The 13418-nt window shown below is 41.6% G+C and overlaps 1 protein-coding gene across 10 annotated transcripts in view; it reads left to right on the top strand.

Annotated features, from left to right (window-relative positions):
- The window catches only part of NCKAP5 (NCK associated protein 5), a 659073-nt gene that overhangs the window by 239765 nt on the left and 405890 nt on the right, over positions 1-13418 (top strand). Inside the window, exon 1 of one of the 10 annotated variants that reach the window (XM_075933274.2) lies at positions 4241-4372. The exons of 8 other annotated variants lie outside the window; for them this stretch is intronic. Coding sequence is in view for 1 of the 2 variants with exons in the window: in XM_014580893.4 (XP_014436379.3) it covers positions 5355-5404 (50 nt within the window). In the remaining variant the exon portion in view is untranslated. Of the gene's footprint in view, positions 1-4240; positions 4373-5018; positions 5405-13418 lie in introns of those variants that run through there. One more of the 10 variants, XM_014580893.4, reaches the window with a different exon arrangement.

Below are 13418 nucleotides of genomic sequence, written 5' to 3'. Positions count from 1 at the left end.
CTCTCTGATACTTTATTTCAAACTGGGGAAAATTTAGGAACATAGGATGGACCACACTGGAACTGACCCACCATGTTCCACTGGAACTGGTCCATCTAAGTCCAATGTCCTGTCTTCAGTAGTGACCTTGTGTGTCAGAGAAAGAAACAAAAATCCCCAAATAGACAGTTGGGTCTTCATATGTGACATCTTTGCTATTCCTTATATGTTACACTAGAGTTATTTGATTTCATGTTTACTTTAGAAGGTTCTGATGTATGAGTTATGCACTTTGGCACTGATAAAAACCATAAATGTTTTTAAAAGTGTGCTCTATGATCTATTAAACATTTATGTTAGATAAAATTAAGGGACAAGAACCAATTCAAAATGTGGTGTCTGCACCTATACATCCTACAGTCATAAACTAAGGGTACGTCTAGACTACAGGCTTTTGTCGACAGAAGTTTTGTCATACTGTCGACAAAACTTCTGTCGACAAAGAGCGTTTACACTACATTCAGTTCTGTTGACAAAGCAAGCTGCTTTGTCGACATGGTAGTGTAGGCGCAAAGGACAGTTTACATGCAATAACACCTTCAGTCGACAGAAACTCTGTCGACAGAAGGCGTTATGCCTCGTAAAATGAGGTTTACCAGCGTTGACAAAACTGCTGAGTTCTGTTGACATTATGTCGACAGAACTCAGCAGTAGTGTAGATGCAGGTATAGTTTTGTCGCCAAAAGTCCACTTTTGTCGACAAAACTCTGTAGTCTAGACACACCCTCAGACACACATAAAACTCATATAAACTATTAGTCTTGCAAATGGAAGAGGAAGTCAAGGAAGAACAGCAGCTCAGTGGTTAGGAGTAACAGTTTAATTTGCAGAAAGGTATTATTTACTTTGAGGTTGTTGTAAGTTGTAGAAAAATAATGTAGTTCTATTTTTAGTTATGAAATATTGTGGTCATAGATTAATAGCCTGTTCCTCCTCTATAAACTTCAGTGGATGCAATATTGTGTTCTAAATAGTTAACACTTAGCAAAGATATATTTAGATTGGGTTGTATTGACTAATCACATTTTTACTGCATATAGCAATACTGAAAGATTATCCAAATACTGGTATGAACTATACAGAAGCCTCATTTGCAAAAGCTGGATTGGGCAAATATGAGCAGAAGTAGGAAGGCATGCAAACTAAGAAAGTTGCTTGCCCTTTGACACTGTATTTTACAATCCATAATTTGGAGATAAAATCAATGGATTAGTACAGCATTTTTTGCATCTACACCTCAGAAATATTTGGGCTTTGTAATTTTAATCAGTGTAGTCAGCTGATACTATAAATGAACACATATACTAACCTGTAGCCTGTGGCCTGTAGTTTATTGGTGATATGCATACCATAGTTTGAATACCACTAATTTATAACAAGTATGAGCTTCAAAGGATTTAATGGTTATCAGTAAATGATGATAAAAGTCTACTTCACCTCACACAAACTGATGGAAAAATATTGGCATTGATCATCAACAGTTACAAATAGACAAAGGGAAATGCTGCTTGAGCACTGGTTGAATTTGACTGAAGAATGTTTACTTTGTATGTTTTGATGTTATGTTGACAACTTGTACATTAACATTTATGAAGCTTTAATTTTAATCTGAATTTATTGTTATTAATTATTGTTTTAGCCCCCGATAATTTTCAAGAACTGTGAAAATTTAAATAGATATATATTAAAATGCTGAAAAATAAAGATTGATCCTTTCTAAAATTATATATACATATTTAAACATGCAGTGCTGCTAAGTCGAGTATATAGTGTTCTGCTCTAACTTGCATGCTGAGATGAAACCATATGTGGCAAGCAAAATGTCAAGGTGAAACTGAAATGCTTATTTTCATGCAAAGGACACTAATAACTGTGATAACATTTTATTGCAGTGATGTTATTTCTATTATATCAAAAGCTTAAGGTACTTTATGTTCAGCCATTAAAACTGATGGCTGTTGACTGAATAAAGAGAAAGTTGTTCCCTGTGACTTCACTGCAACAATGTATTAAGCAACTGCATGACTTCAGTATAGGTCTTGAATTCAGTGGGATTACTCATGTGCTTATAGTTATGTACATGCTTATATGTTCTTCTGGATAGTAGCTGCCTGGAACCTTATAGACTTACTACGTTCTAATTGGTTTAGAGACATACCTATTGTAATGTGTTTGCTAATCTTTATCTGCGGTCCTTTGCCTTTTCCATTCTGACTTCAAATGTGGGATTATTTCTGTTCAGTTTATACCTACATTTCTGTCCTCTTCATTCTGATAGCACTTTCCTCCTGTTCTGTTACTGGTTCATTAACTTGTGCTTCTATCATAACTTTCTTTTTCCTAGTATATCCAAAAAAGGATAGCCTTCTAATTTGTAAGGAAAGTAGGCTTTAACAAAATGCCACCACTGTAATTTCCAGATACTCATCTCTAAACTCACCAAACCAGGGGGTTGACTAGAAAAGTTTCCCCCTCTCATTGTGTTTAACTGCCTCTTGTTGTTTTCAGAATACACATGAAGTCTAGAGCACATGACCTATGAAGAGATGCTGAGAGATTTGGGTTTATTTAGTTTGCAGAAGAGTGAGGTGGGATTTGATAGCAACCTTCAACTTCTTGAAGGGAGGTTCCAAAGAGGATGTAGAGAGGCTGTTCTCAGTAATGACTGATGGCAGAACAAGGAGCAATGGTCTTAAATTACAGTTTGGGAGGTCTAGGATATTAAGGAAAACTATTTCACTAGGAGGGTGGTGAAGCACTGGAATGGGTTACCTCGGAAAGAGGTGGAATCTTCATCCCAAGAGGTTTTTAAGTCCTGGCTTGACAAAGCCCTGCCTGGGATGATTTAGTTGGGGTTGGTCCTGCTTGGGGCAGGCGGTTGGACTCGATGAGGTCTCTTCCAGCCCTAGGATTATATAATTCTATGTGTTGTAACGTACATACTTTTTTATTTGCATTTATTGACTCCAATCTGACAAAATGTTCTGTGACACATTTGTATAAATTCTTCACATACTAAACTAACTTAGAATTTACTCATAAAGATTGGGGGTTTAAAACTATACTGTAATTGTGTAAATCTATAGTCTAATTTTTAATCCAAATTTTGCAAGGAAGTAAATCATCCATCTAGCAGTCTAACTGGCAGAAATCCCATTTGGCATAATTATAGTCACTTATCACTTTTTAGATAAATAATTCCAGCAAAATGGGCCAAGAACTTTCTGTCTTGGTGAGCATTTGCCAACTTTTCAGGATATTTTAAAAGACATCTATTTATTGAGTATATATTTCAGAATATTTAATACAAGAGTTTTTATTCTTTGCACTGTTGTATAGTCACAAAGTACTTTAGTAAAACTGTTTAGTTCTCCTGTTTACATCTGAAGATATGGAACTTTTATATATGCTTAAGAAAATATTGGGATTGCAAGTGTATTTTGAGTTTAGAAGTGCCATGGATTGAAGTGTTTCTTCTAAGAAATTACATCTTCCCAAACTTTATTAACAGTATATCCAGCATCTTGAAGAGTCACCGGTTAAATCCTTGACCAAAATCGTGATCTGTAAAAGTGCACTGATTTGAAACTAGTGCCGAGAGTCCAAGACCAGTTGATAGTTCTAATGTGTAACTTGCCTGCTCCCAGTACTTTTTTCTTTTTCTCGAGGGGAGGAAAATGTACATCGCACGGCTGCTCTGAATGTTCGGGACAAGCTGATAATCAGATTGTGGTAACTGTGTTAGTAGCGAGCGTTTGACCGTAGAGACCTAGGGCAGGGGTGGGCTCTCTGGTTGTGCCCTGGGGGATGGGCAGGGTTCTAAGCTTTCCGTGATCCTGCCTGTCCAAGCGTCTTGCCTTTCAGGCACCCAGTTCACAGCAGACAATAGCAGCCCGCACTCTTCCCTGCCTCCCTCCCCTCCCCGGGCTCGCCTAACCCCTGCTGCAGGCGCGGATTTGTCAGAGCCATTCAGTTGAGACTGATTATGATTGCAGCAGATGGGCTGGATTTGACAGCCCCGCTCCGAAGCAGTTTCGCGGGGGCCCGGGGAATTAGCAGGCCCCGGCCGCGCGCTGCCCTCCCCGCGCAGCGCCCGGGCACATGCGGCGCGTCCCGCAGCCCCAGCAGGCCAGGGAAGGAGCCGCTGGAGCGCGACCGAGCGGGAGAGGCGCGGGGCTCCCCGGCAGCGGCGCGGGAGAGCCGGGGAGGCGGCGGCCGCTGCTCGGGGCGGGCCATGGAAAGTTTCTCGGCTCGGGGGACCCCGGCCGGCTCCTCGCCCCTGTAAGGCGGTAGCTTCCCGCGCCCTGCTCCAGCATGTCTCGCCGCAGGCCAGGTAAGGCGCCAAGCCCTGCGCCCCACCTCCAGCCCTGCGCCGCCCGGGCTCCCGCCGCTGTCCCCGCACGCTGCTGCCCGGCGGGCTGGGTTAGCTGCGCCCGGAGGAGGCGCAAGGTCTGGGGCAGGTGAGAGCAACCAGCTGCTGCCGTACGGGCAGGGGAGGGGCTCGTGGCGCCGCCTGTGGGCCCGGGTCTGGCCGCCCGGGAGGCGTGTTTGTGCCACGCAGGGGGCACCTGCTTCTCCCCGCTGCTGCCGCCAGCGGCGCAGGTCTCTGTGCTGCCCCCTGAGCTCTGCCTCGCCAGCCCCAGGCGCCCTGCCCCCCCGAGGCAGGGCCTGTCTGGCACTTTGGCTCCTGCCCCTGCTCTGCCGTCCCAGCAGCTCCTGCCCCCTCGCCACCCAGCTCCCTCTGCTGCGGCGGCTCCTCCCTCGGCTGCTGCTGCTCCCGAGTGAGGGAGGCTGCACAATTGTGTGCCCTGTTGCTACTGGCAACTCCATGCGCCGAATTGCTACGCATCCATAAGCAGCTTAATTCTGATGGATGGCCCAGAAATATGATCTTTTAAAGATGACCAGTGAGACTGAGGCACCAAAGCTTTCTACCCCCCCCCCCGCCTGTGTATATACCTGTGTCTGTGTGCACGCGCGCCTATTTTAGAACGATTAGAATGTTTAATCTTTAAAAATTAATCCCAGTGCCTTCCCACTTGTGATGTGGCTGGTTTATCGAGGCTTTCTGTGCGACTGCGGCAGAGCTTTCATTTCTACCCTTCATTATGTATGCTTCTGTTGATTCAGATAAACGAAGCTTTTTATGTAATTTTACTTCTGTGTCTGATCATTGAAACAGACCTATCCTACTGACCCAGAAGGATGCTTGAAAGCTCTCCGGAAACAATTTGTTAACGAAATCAATTTGTTGCAGATAATAGAAATATCTGTTTTCCCATCTTCCACCTCCTGGCCCTCACTCTCCACCTTGTATGAAAGCTGGTCACTCTCCCTTCTTCCTAACCAGAGGAGTACACTACAGGTAACAAAGTACACAGAAAGAATGCTCTGTGTTTTCTGTGTGTGGCTGTGTGCTTAATATGAACAGTAATTGTTTTATCTAATGATTCAAAAATGGTCTGGTTGGCTGAGTTTGGAATCACTTCCAGAGCTGTGGGTGAGAAACCTGGACTAACCAAATATTTAGTTAATGTTTATGCTAATTTGTGCTGAGCAAGTTCTTTCCTTCCTTGTAAAGTGTTTAAGAATACTTTACCTTAAGTCTATAAACATTGTGTTTCCTTAGGAAAAAAAATCACCTGAATCTTGGTTATATGAAATCTTTAAGTAGGAGGTTGTGCATTTTTGAGTAGAGGTAGTGGGAAGTTTAATGAATTTAATTTGTTAAGGTTTTGTCTTGAGCAGCACTATGGTACACAATCTGATGTTTGCTTTTTGTACTGTATGCTTTTTATACTGTGTATTACTTCCTTAGTGTAAACATTTCAGTCCTGTTGCTTCAGATGAGCCAGGTTTTCTTTCTCTTTTTGTATTATGATGCATTAAGAAATATCCTAATAAATGTTTGTTCCAGTTGAAGTGAAGAGGTTTTAAAAACAAACACAAAACTTGGCCTAAGTAATCACATCATATATTGGTGGAAAGAAACAAGTTCAGAAGGAAATGAAATATAGTCACATTTAGTTCATATTCAAATAGAAAAGGATAGGAGAATGTAAAATAAACTTAAAAATAAAGTGTGAAATGATGAATTGCTGTTCATAGTATTCCAAAACCCTTTCAGTTGTTCAGTTGTTGTCTATAGAGCACAGTTTTAGACTATCATCCTCTGTGTGAGTTGCTCCTTAAATTAAAAGTTTTCCTGAAAACTTAAAGGTGGATAAAGACAGAAATTGACCTTGGAGCTTGCTTGCTTTAAGAATTATCCACTTTCACCCAAACAAGCATTGTTGCTAATTTCATATTCAATTTTAATCATGTCTTTTAGATAATCCGTTTGTTCTCATAACTGTAGGTAATACTTCCGGCCTAATTGTTTAAATGGTTTACAGACTACTCCTTGTAAATCTGTGCTTTAAAAATTGATATTGTTTATCATTCGAATGTTTGCTAAGTTTTTAACAAGCAAGGTAACAGTTCACAGGCAAGTGATTTACATCTGAGGGATTGACTGTATACATTTCTGGATTGCAGATAAGCTATGTAAGTAAACAAAAGTGCAGCAGTCTCTTATTGTGCATGACTGTGGAGATATCATGGGACCTTTTCACAAGTTAATATAACAAGGCATCGTGGGAACTGTTTGATCTACTGGACTTTTGCTTGGCAGTAGTTTACTCAAGGTTATTACACTTTGTTTGGAGACTTGTATTTGCTAGCCATTATTGCATTTTTAGTTCCAGGCTTCCCAGAGTTACAGGTTAGTAGGTCAATAAAATTTACTCTGAGATGTCAGAACTGACAAGTTCTGTTTTTAAATGTAGTTGGGAATGTACTGTTTAATATTCAAATATTGTAGGATTATTTTCCTAGAAATTTTAATGCAAGTGATAGTTATGTGATGATTAAATAAAAACATTTCTTCTGATCTGAATATCTAGATTGCTGTTTTTACTTTCCTTGGTTAATTGAGGAAACATAGGAAATTTATTACATTTCAGTAATTTTTGCTTTTGGATTTAGTTTACAGTGCTTGAAATCTAGTCATTGAGATCTGGAGCTAGAATCAATATAAATTAGGAGTAACTTCACTGGAGTTTTTACTTCCTTTGCCTCCACTGAGGTTTTTCTGGATTGTCAGTGATGGGACTGAAGTCATCATCTGGCCCGGAGGTAGACATTTCTTTTAAAAGGGAGTTATTTTGCTTGCACTACAGATCATAAGCAATACAGGGGAACCTCGGCTTAAGGTACACAAGTCAAGCTATGTAAAAAACGTAGCTGTAGTTGATATACCTTAAGATGAGCTTCAGTGCTGTCCTCACAGCGGGTGGTCAGTGGGAGAAATGCTCCCGTCAACTTCCCTTACCCCTCACGAGAAGTAGGATTACTAGCTCTAAGGGGGGAGCCCTCAGCATTTGATTTAGCGGGTCTTTATTAGACCCGCTAAATCAAACATTGGAAGATCAACTGCTGCAGCATCAATCTTCTTGCAAGTGAAGACGTGGCTTAAGTTACATTTGCAATTTCATATCATCCAGTGGGGATGTGTAATCCCAGTTAATCAGTTAACCAGTTAAACATTATGTTTAACCAGTTAACCAATTAAACAGGGGCAGGTAGGGACGTAACATTTTATGTCCAGGCCTGCCACAGACAGGGGCTTCTCTGGCTGGGCTGGAGCTCCTCTACTGTGGCGAGCGCCACAAGGCTGGAGTAGACTCTTCCTGCAGCAGTTGGTGGGTGCTCTAACCCCTGCTGGTTAACCATAATCAGTAAAATTCAGCTGTTAAGGGTGATGCTTGCTGGTTAACCATTCACATCCCTATTATCCAAGTTTATGAATGTTCACTATGTGTTTCCAGAATTAATGTAAACAGTTCGTGTCCTTCTATATCTTAGGTTGCAAATGAATCTATTCACCACTGACTTGTCCTGCACTTAGGAAAAATGCATATCTCTGTTACATGTGCTTGTTACAGGCTAGTGAAGAAATGTTTAGTAGGGCTCACAAACCATAAGAATGACCTCAAAGCGTCAGACTAAAGGTCCATTTAACACAGTGCCAGGTGCCCCAGAGGAAATGAACAGAACAAGTAATCCTCAAATGATCTATCCTTTGTCATCCATTTTCAGCCCTGCCCATCCTGGCTAACAGCCATTGAGGGACTATCGTCCATGAATTTATCCAATTATTTTTTGAGCCCTGTAAAGTCTCAGTTTTCACAAAATTCTCTGGCAGGGAATTCCACAGGCTGACTGAGTGTTATGTGAAGAAATACTTCTGTTTGTTTATTTTAAATCTGCTGCCTATTAATTTTATTTGGTGACCCCCTAGTTCTTGTATTATGGGAAGAAGTAAATAACTTTTCCTTATTTCCTTATTTACTTTCTCCACACCAGCCATGATTTTATAGACCTCTATCATATGTCTCAAATGTCAAGCTGAAAAGTTCTGGTCATATTAATCTCTCCTCATATGGCAGCCATTTCATGTCTTTAATAATTTTTGTTGCCCTTTTCTGAACCTTTTCCAATTCCAGTATATCTAGTTTTTTTAATGAGGTGACCACATCTGCACATGGTATTCAAGATGTGGACATACCATTGATTTATAAAAAGGCAATAAGTTATTTTCAGTCTTATTATGTATCTATTTCTTGAGGATTCCCAACATTCAGGGTTTCTTTTGACTGTCGCTGCACATTGAGTGGATGTTTTCAGAGAACTATCCACGTTGGCTGCAAGATCTCTTTCTTGACTGATAACAACTAATTTAAACCCAGTCATTTTATATATATAGTTGGGATTATGTTTTCCAATATGCATTACTTGGCATTTGAATTTCATCTGCCATTTTGTTGCCCAGTTACCCAGTTTTGTGAGATCTTTTAGAAACTCTTTGTAGTTTGCTTGAGAACTTAAATACAGTAAAACTCCAATAGTCTGGTACCCAATTGTCCGGCACTCCCGATAGTCCAGCATCAAAATGGCAAGCGCTCCTGATGGAACCAGGATGGAACCTGTAACTGCTCAGGTCAGCCACTTTCACGTGGGTTACAGCAGGGAGGCGAGGTGTTTGGCTCTGGAGAAGGAGAGGGGAGGGGTATAGGGGGAGTGGGTTATGCGTGGCGTCCTGGCCAGCTCATTGAAAAGTTGGCCGCTCAGCGGCTGTTCCAGAACCCGAGCATAAGGTTGGGGTGGGGGAGTGGGATCGGGTTACAGCAGGGAGGAGAAGTGTTTGGTTTCGGGGAAAAGGAAGGGGAGAGGGCTTGGTTATAGCAGGGAGGGGAGGTGTTTGGCTCTGGGGAAGGAGAGGGAGATTGGGTTACGAACGGCGTCCCGACCAGCTCATTGAAAAGTTGGCCACTCAGCACACGTGCCCCAGTGCCTGGAGGGAGATGCACATGTGTATTGGCGGCTCCGGGACCCAAGCATAAGGTTGGTGGGGGAGCGGGATTGGGTTGGGAGCATGCAGTACCTCCTGATACTCCAGCATATCCGATAATCTGGCACCACCTAGATCCCAAAGGTGCCCGATTATCGGAAGTATACTGAACCTTGAGTAATTTAGTATCATCTGCAAATTTTGGCACTTCACTGATTACCCTTTTCAACAATTTATGAATAGGTTGAATAGGATTGGTCCCAGTATAGACCCCTCAGGGACACCATTAGTTACCCCTCTCCATTCTGAAAACTGACCATGTATTCCTATTAGGGATGTCATCATGTAGACGATTACATGATTAACCAGTAAGCCTGTCCACCAAAGATCACAAAATATTCCAGTTGTTTCCAGTCCCAATGACTTACCCCAGGCTAATTTGTATCTCAGATCTAACGCCAAAGACAAGTCTTGTAATCAGTCCCATACTAAGCTATCTAAGGATCTATTAACTTAGAAAAGAAACGAGGGAGTTATTAAAAGTTTAAAGGAGGCAAGCATATATATGCAAAGGAATGGCAGCCTCTGGCAGGGGTTCTCAGCCTTTTTCTTTGAGCCATATATCCCCTGCAATCTGCTATAAAAACTCCATGGCCTATCTGTGGCATAACTGGTTTTCTGCATAGAAACCACAGGGCCAGTGTTAAGGAGTAACAAGCCTGGTAATTGCCGGTGTGCCCCACCAAGCTAAGTTACTCAGGTTTCTGCTTCAGCCCTAGATGGTGGGGCTTACTGTCCTGTACTTCAGCCCTGTGCTTTCTTTGGCTTTGTTTATACTTTTAAAATTAAAGAGTAGCTTGGGAGTGCTATAAATTAAAATGAAATTGTGGATGTGGAACAGTGCTCTGTGTAAACTAAGGATGTTAAATTTAGATTAAAGAACTAATTGAATGGTCGATGTAACAAGAATCTTGCCAGCTCTTGCTACATTTTGAAGGTGGAAATGCCGTGGGGAGCATGGCCAGAAGGGGACTCCAACAGTCCCCTGCTAGCCCTGTGCGCCCGGTGATGCTTTGCTTTTGAAATGTATAAGAGCTTTTAAGCTGGATCCCTCTGGCATCGGATCCTGCTCCCGCATTTGGTGCCTTTCTCTGATAGAGGCAGCAAGGGTGGGGGAAGCAACTGGTTGAGTCACTAGTTTACTATCCGATAAGCATTTGCTTATTGGATAGTCCACTAGTTGACTAGTCGCTTAGGGTATGTCTAAACTACATGCCTCCGTCGATGGAGGCATGTAGATTAGCCAGATCGGCAGAGGGAAATGAAGCCGCGATTAAAATAATCGCGGCTTCATTTAAATTTAAATGGCTGCCCCGCTCTGCCGATCAGCTGTTTGTCGGCAGAACGGGGCAGTCTGGACGCGATGCGCCGACAAAGAAGCCTTTCTTGATCGGCATAGGTATGCCTCGTGAAACCAGGTTTACCTGTGCCGATCAAGAAAGGCTTCTTTGTCGGCGCGTCGCGTCCAGACTGCCCCGATCTGCCGACAAACAGCTGATCGGCAGAGCGGGGCAGCCATTTAAATTTAAATGAAGCCACGATTATTTTAATCGCGGCTTCATTTCCCTCTGCCGATCTGGCTAATCTACATGCCTCCGTGGACGGAGGCATGTAGTCTAGACACACCCTTACATCCTTAATGTAAACCATCTCCAGGAGAGGAGTAGCTAACAGAGCTGGGAGATGGGAGTCCATTTCCACTAGCACTTTATAGCACTGGAACTTGCTGCACTCAAGGTGTGTTTTACACATCTCTTAGCCAGAAAGTTACAGTGCCATAAAGGGGCAGTGTAGACTTTGGGTTTCTGTCCTGGGTCCCAGTGAGTCCAACTCTGGTCCTGCTTGGTGAACCACTTGAAATCTGCTCACAGCCCCTTGCGGGCCCCAGACCTTTAGTTGAGAAGCACTTGTCTATAGTTTTAAGAGGAGTTGGTTGCAGTAAGCTGTCAGCTCTGAATGTCTTTTACGGTTAACTCAGGTTGGCCCTGGGGATCTCTGCTTCTGTTTTATAGCTCTGGCCCTGTGAGAGTGTCAGTCCAAAGAGCAAAAGAGAGGAAAAGTTTTCCTTCAGACTCTTCCTGTATTCAAACTGATGGTGGCTACCTGCGAAGAAGCAGTTAACAAAGTCTTTGTATTATGATGTCCCACAATGGCCCATTCAATTTTGATAGGCCTTCCTCGAGGGCAGGAGAAGACTCTGTGCTCACAGTTTGAGAACAAACATATTTTTACAGATGCAAAGCAAAAATGAAATATTACCTTATAGCAAGTGATAAAATATTATGTGAGATTAATGCATGTAGAAACTTAGACACATTTCATAAAGTCTAAAGACATAGTTAGAAGTCCAATACCCATCGTAACCATACTAATATGAAGCCGAAACAGATTAGTTTCCAGTAATGAATTTGTCAGTGCTTGACAAAGGCCTGAAGCCATGGCATGAGCTGGCACCTGTTCTGCCAGCATTACACTAACCACCAGACCATAATGTCATTTCTCTTTTGCACTTTCTCTGACTGTTAAAGTATTGCATAGAAAGCAGGATTGCCTATCTTGATTGGGATTAATCTTCTGGAGACTCCAGGAAAATCCTTGAGGATTGGCAACCCTAAAAGAAAATGGATCAGCCTTAACAGGAGAGACTGAGTTGCACGGGTGTGTACTGCCTTTCATTCTGAGAGATCCAAGTTCAAATCCCTACATCCTTTCCACTAAGCTAAAAGCTTATGTAATGGGCATCATCACTTTCTTCTCCCTCTCCCTATTTTGTGAATCTAGCCCTTTATTTCCGTTTGCTTTTATGTTTAAGAAGTACCTGGAAATAAATTGAAAGGAAACAGTTCATTTGACTATTCAAAGACATTTTTGTTAAGCTTTTCAATTTACTAAAGTTTCTCTGAATTTTCTGGTTCAGACGGAAGCAAGTTTTTTCAGAACTTCCAGCAAACTGAGTTATTAGTCCAGTTCTAATATCATGTGTAAATATATAAAAAAGGCTGATTCAAAGTCCTGAGGAGTAAATGATTCTTTCCTCTTGATATTTTCTCAAATCCATACCTACTGAGCCATAGTCAAAACACGCTGTGCTTGACTTTTATGTCACACCAGTTACGTTCTGCTGCAGCAGTTTCTGTTTTTTATTGAAGGTGAAATCAGAATGATGCTCATTGGTGATATTGGGATTTTGCATGCCAACATGCACATTATAAAAATATTGTCCACTTAAATCATATAGCATGTATTCATGTGAATATTGGGATTGCTTCTGATCTTGGCTGCTTAAATGTGACACATGAGCTTAGGAAGCTCTTAGATTCATTTCATAGTGTACGTTTGACTAGCTATTTCTCTTTCATGTGATATTGGCTTTGCTAGTGTTGCCATGGATAGTTTTTTGTAGATGGTTGCAGAGTGAAATGTAACAACTTAATTCCTAGTGGTTATTGATGAGTAAAATAATAGCTACCAAAAGAAACTGAATTTTATCGTGCTCACATACCACACACTATTGTATTTATGTCAAGCTTTGTCCTTGTCAAAACAAACACATTCTTACTTTTACTGATATTTGCCTGCAAAGCCTCAGAAATTACTATATAGTCTGTATTTCCTAATATTTAGTAAGGAAAAGTGAACTCTTTTTGATTTGCGTTGTATTTTTGACACATATTGCATACAATGGGTGTCCAGATTTTTTTCACCAAGGATTATTTGAGTGAATTCATGTGTTAAACCAAATGGACACTCTTCATTGTTTTCTTATTCAGAATTTTTTTTCATTTACTATCTCTCAGACTTCCATCTATCAATGTAGCATATGAGTTCTCTGCACATAAAATCAATAGCAACAGTGAGGTCCCATGTGGCCATCATGAAGTATTATGCTTCTGTGCTTTGCTGGGGTAAAAAAATCTGCTTTGGATAA

Source organism: Pelodiscus sinensis, chromosome 7, assembly GCF_052426305.1.
Source record: "Pelodiscus sinensis isolate ZL-2025 chromosome 7, ASM5242630v1, whole genome shotgun sequence".
Taxonomy (NCBI): Eukaryota; Metazoa; Chordata; order Testudines; family Trionychidae; genus Pelodiscus; species Pelodiscus sinensis.
The sequence above is the reverse complement of the archived record's forward strand: the minus strand, read 5'-3'. Positions and strand labels throughout refer to the sequence as shown.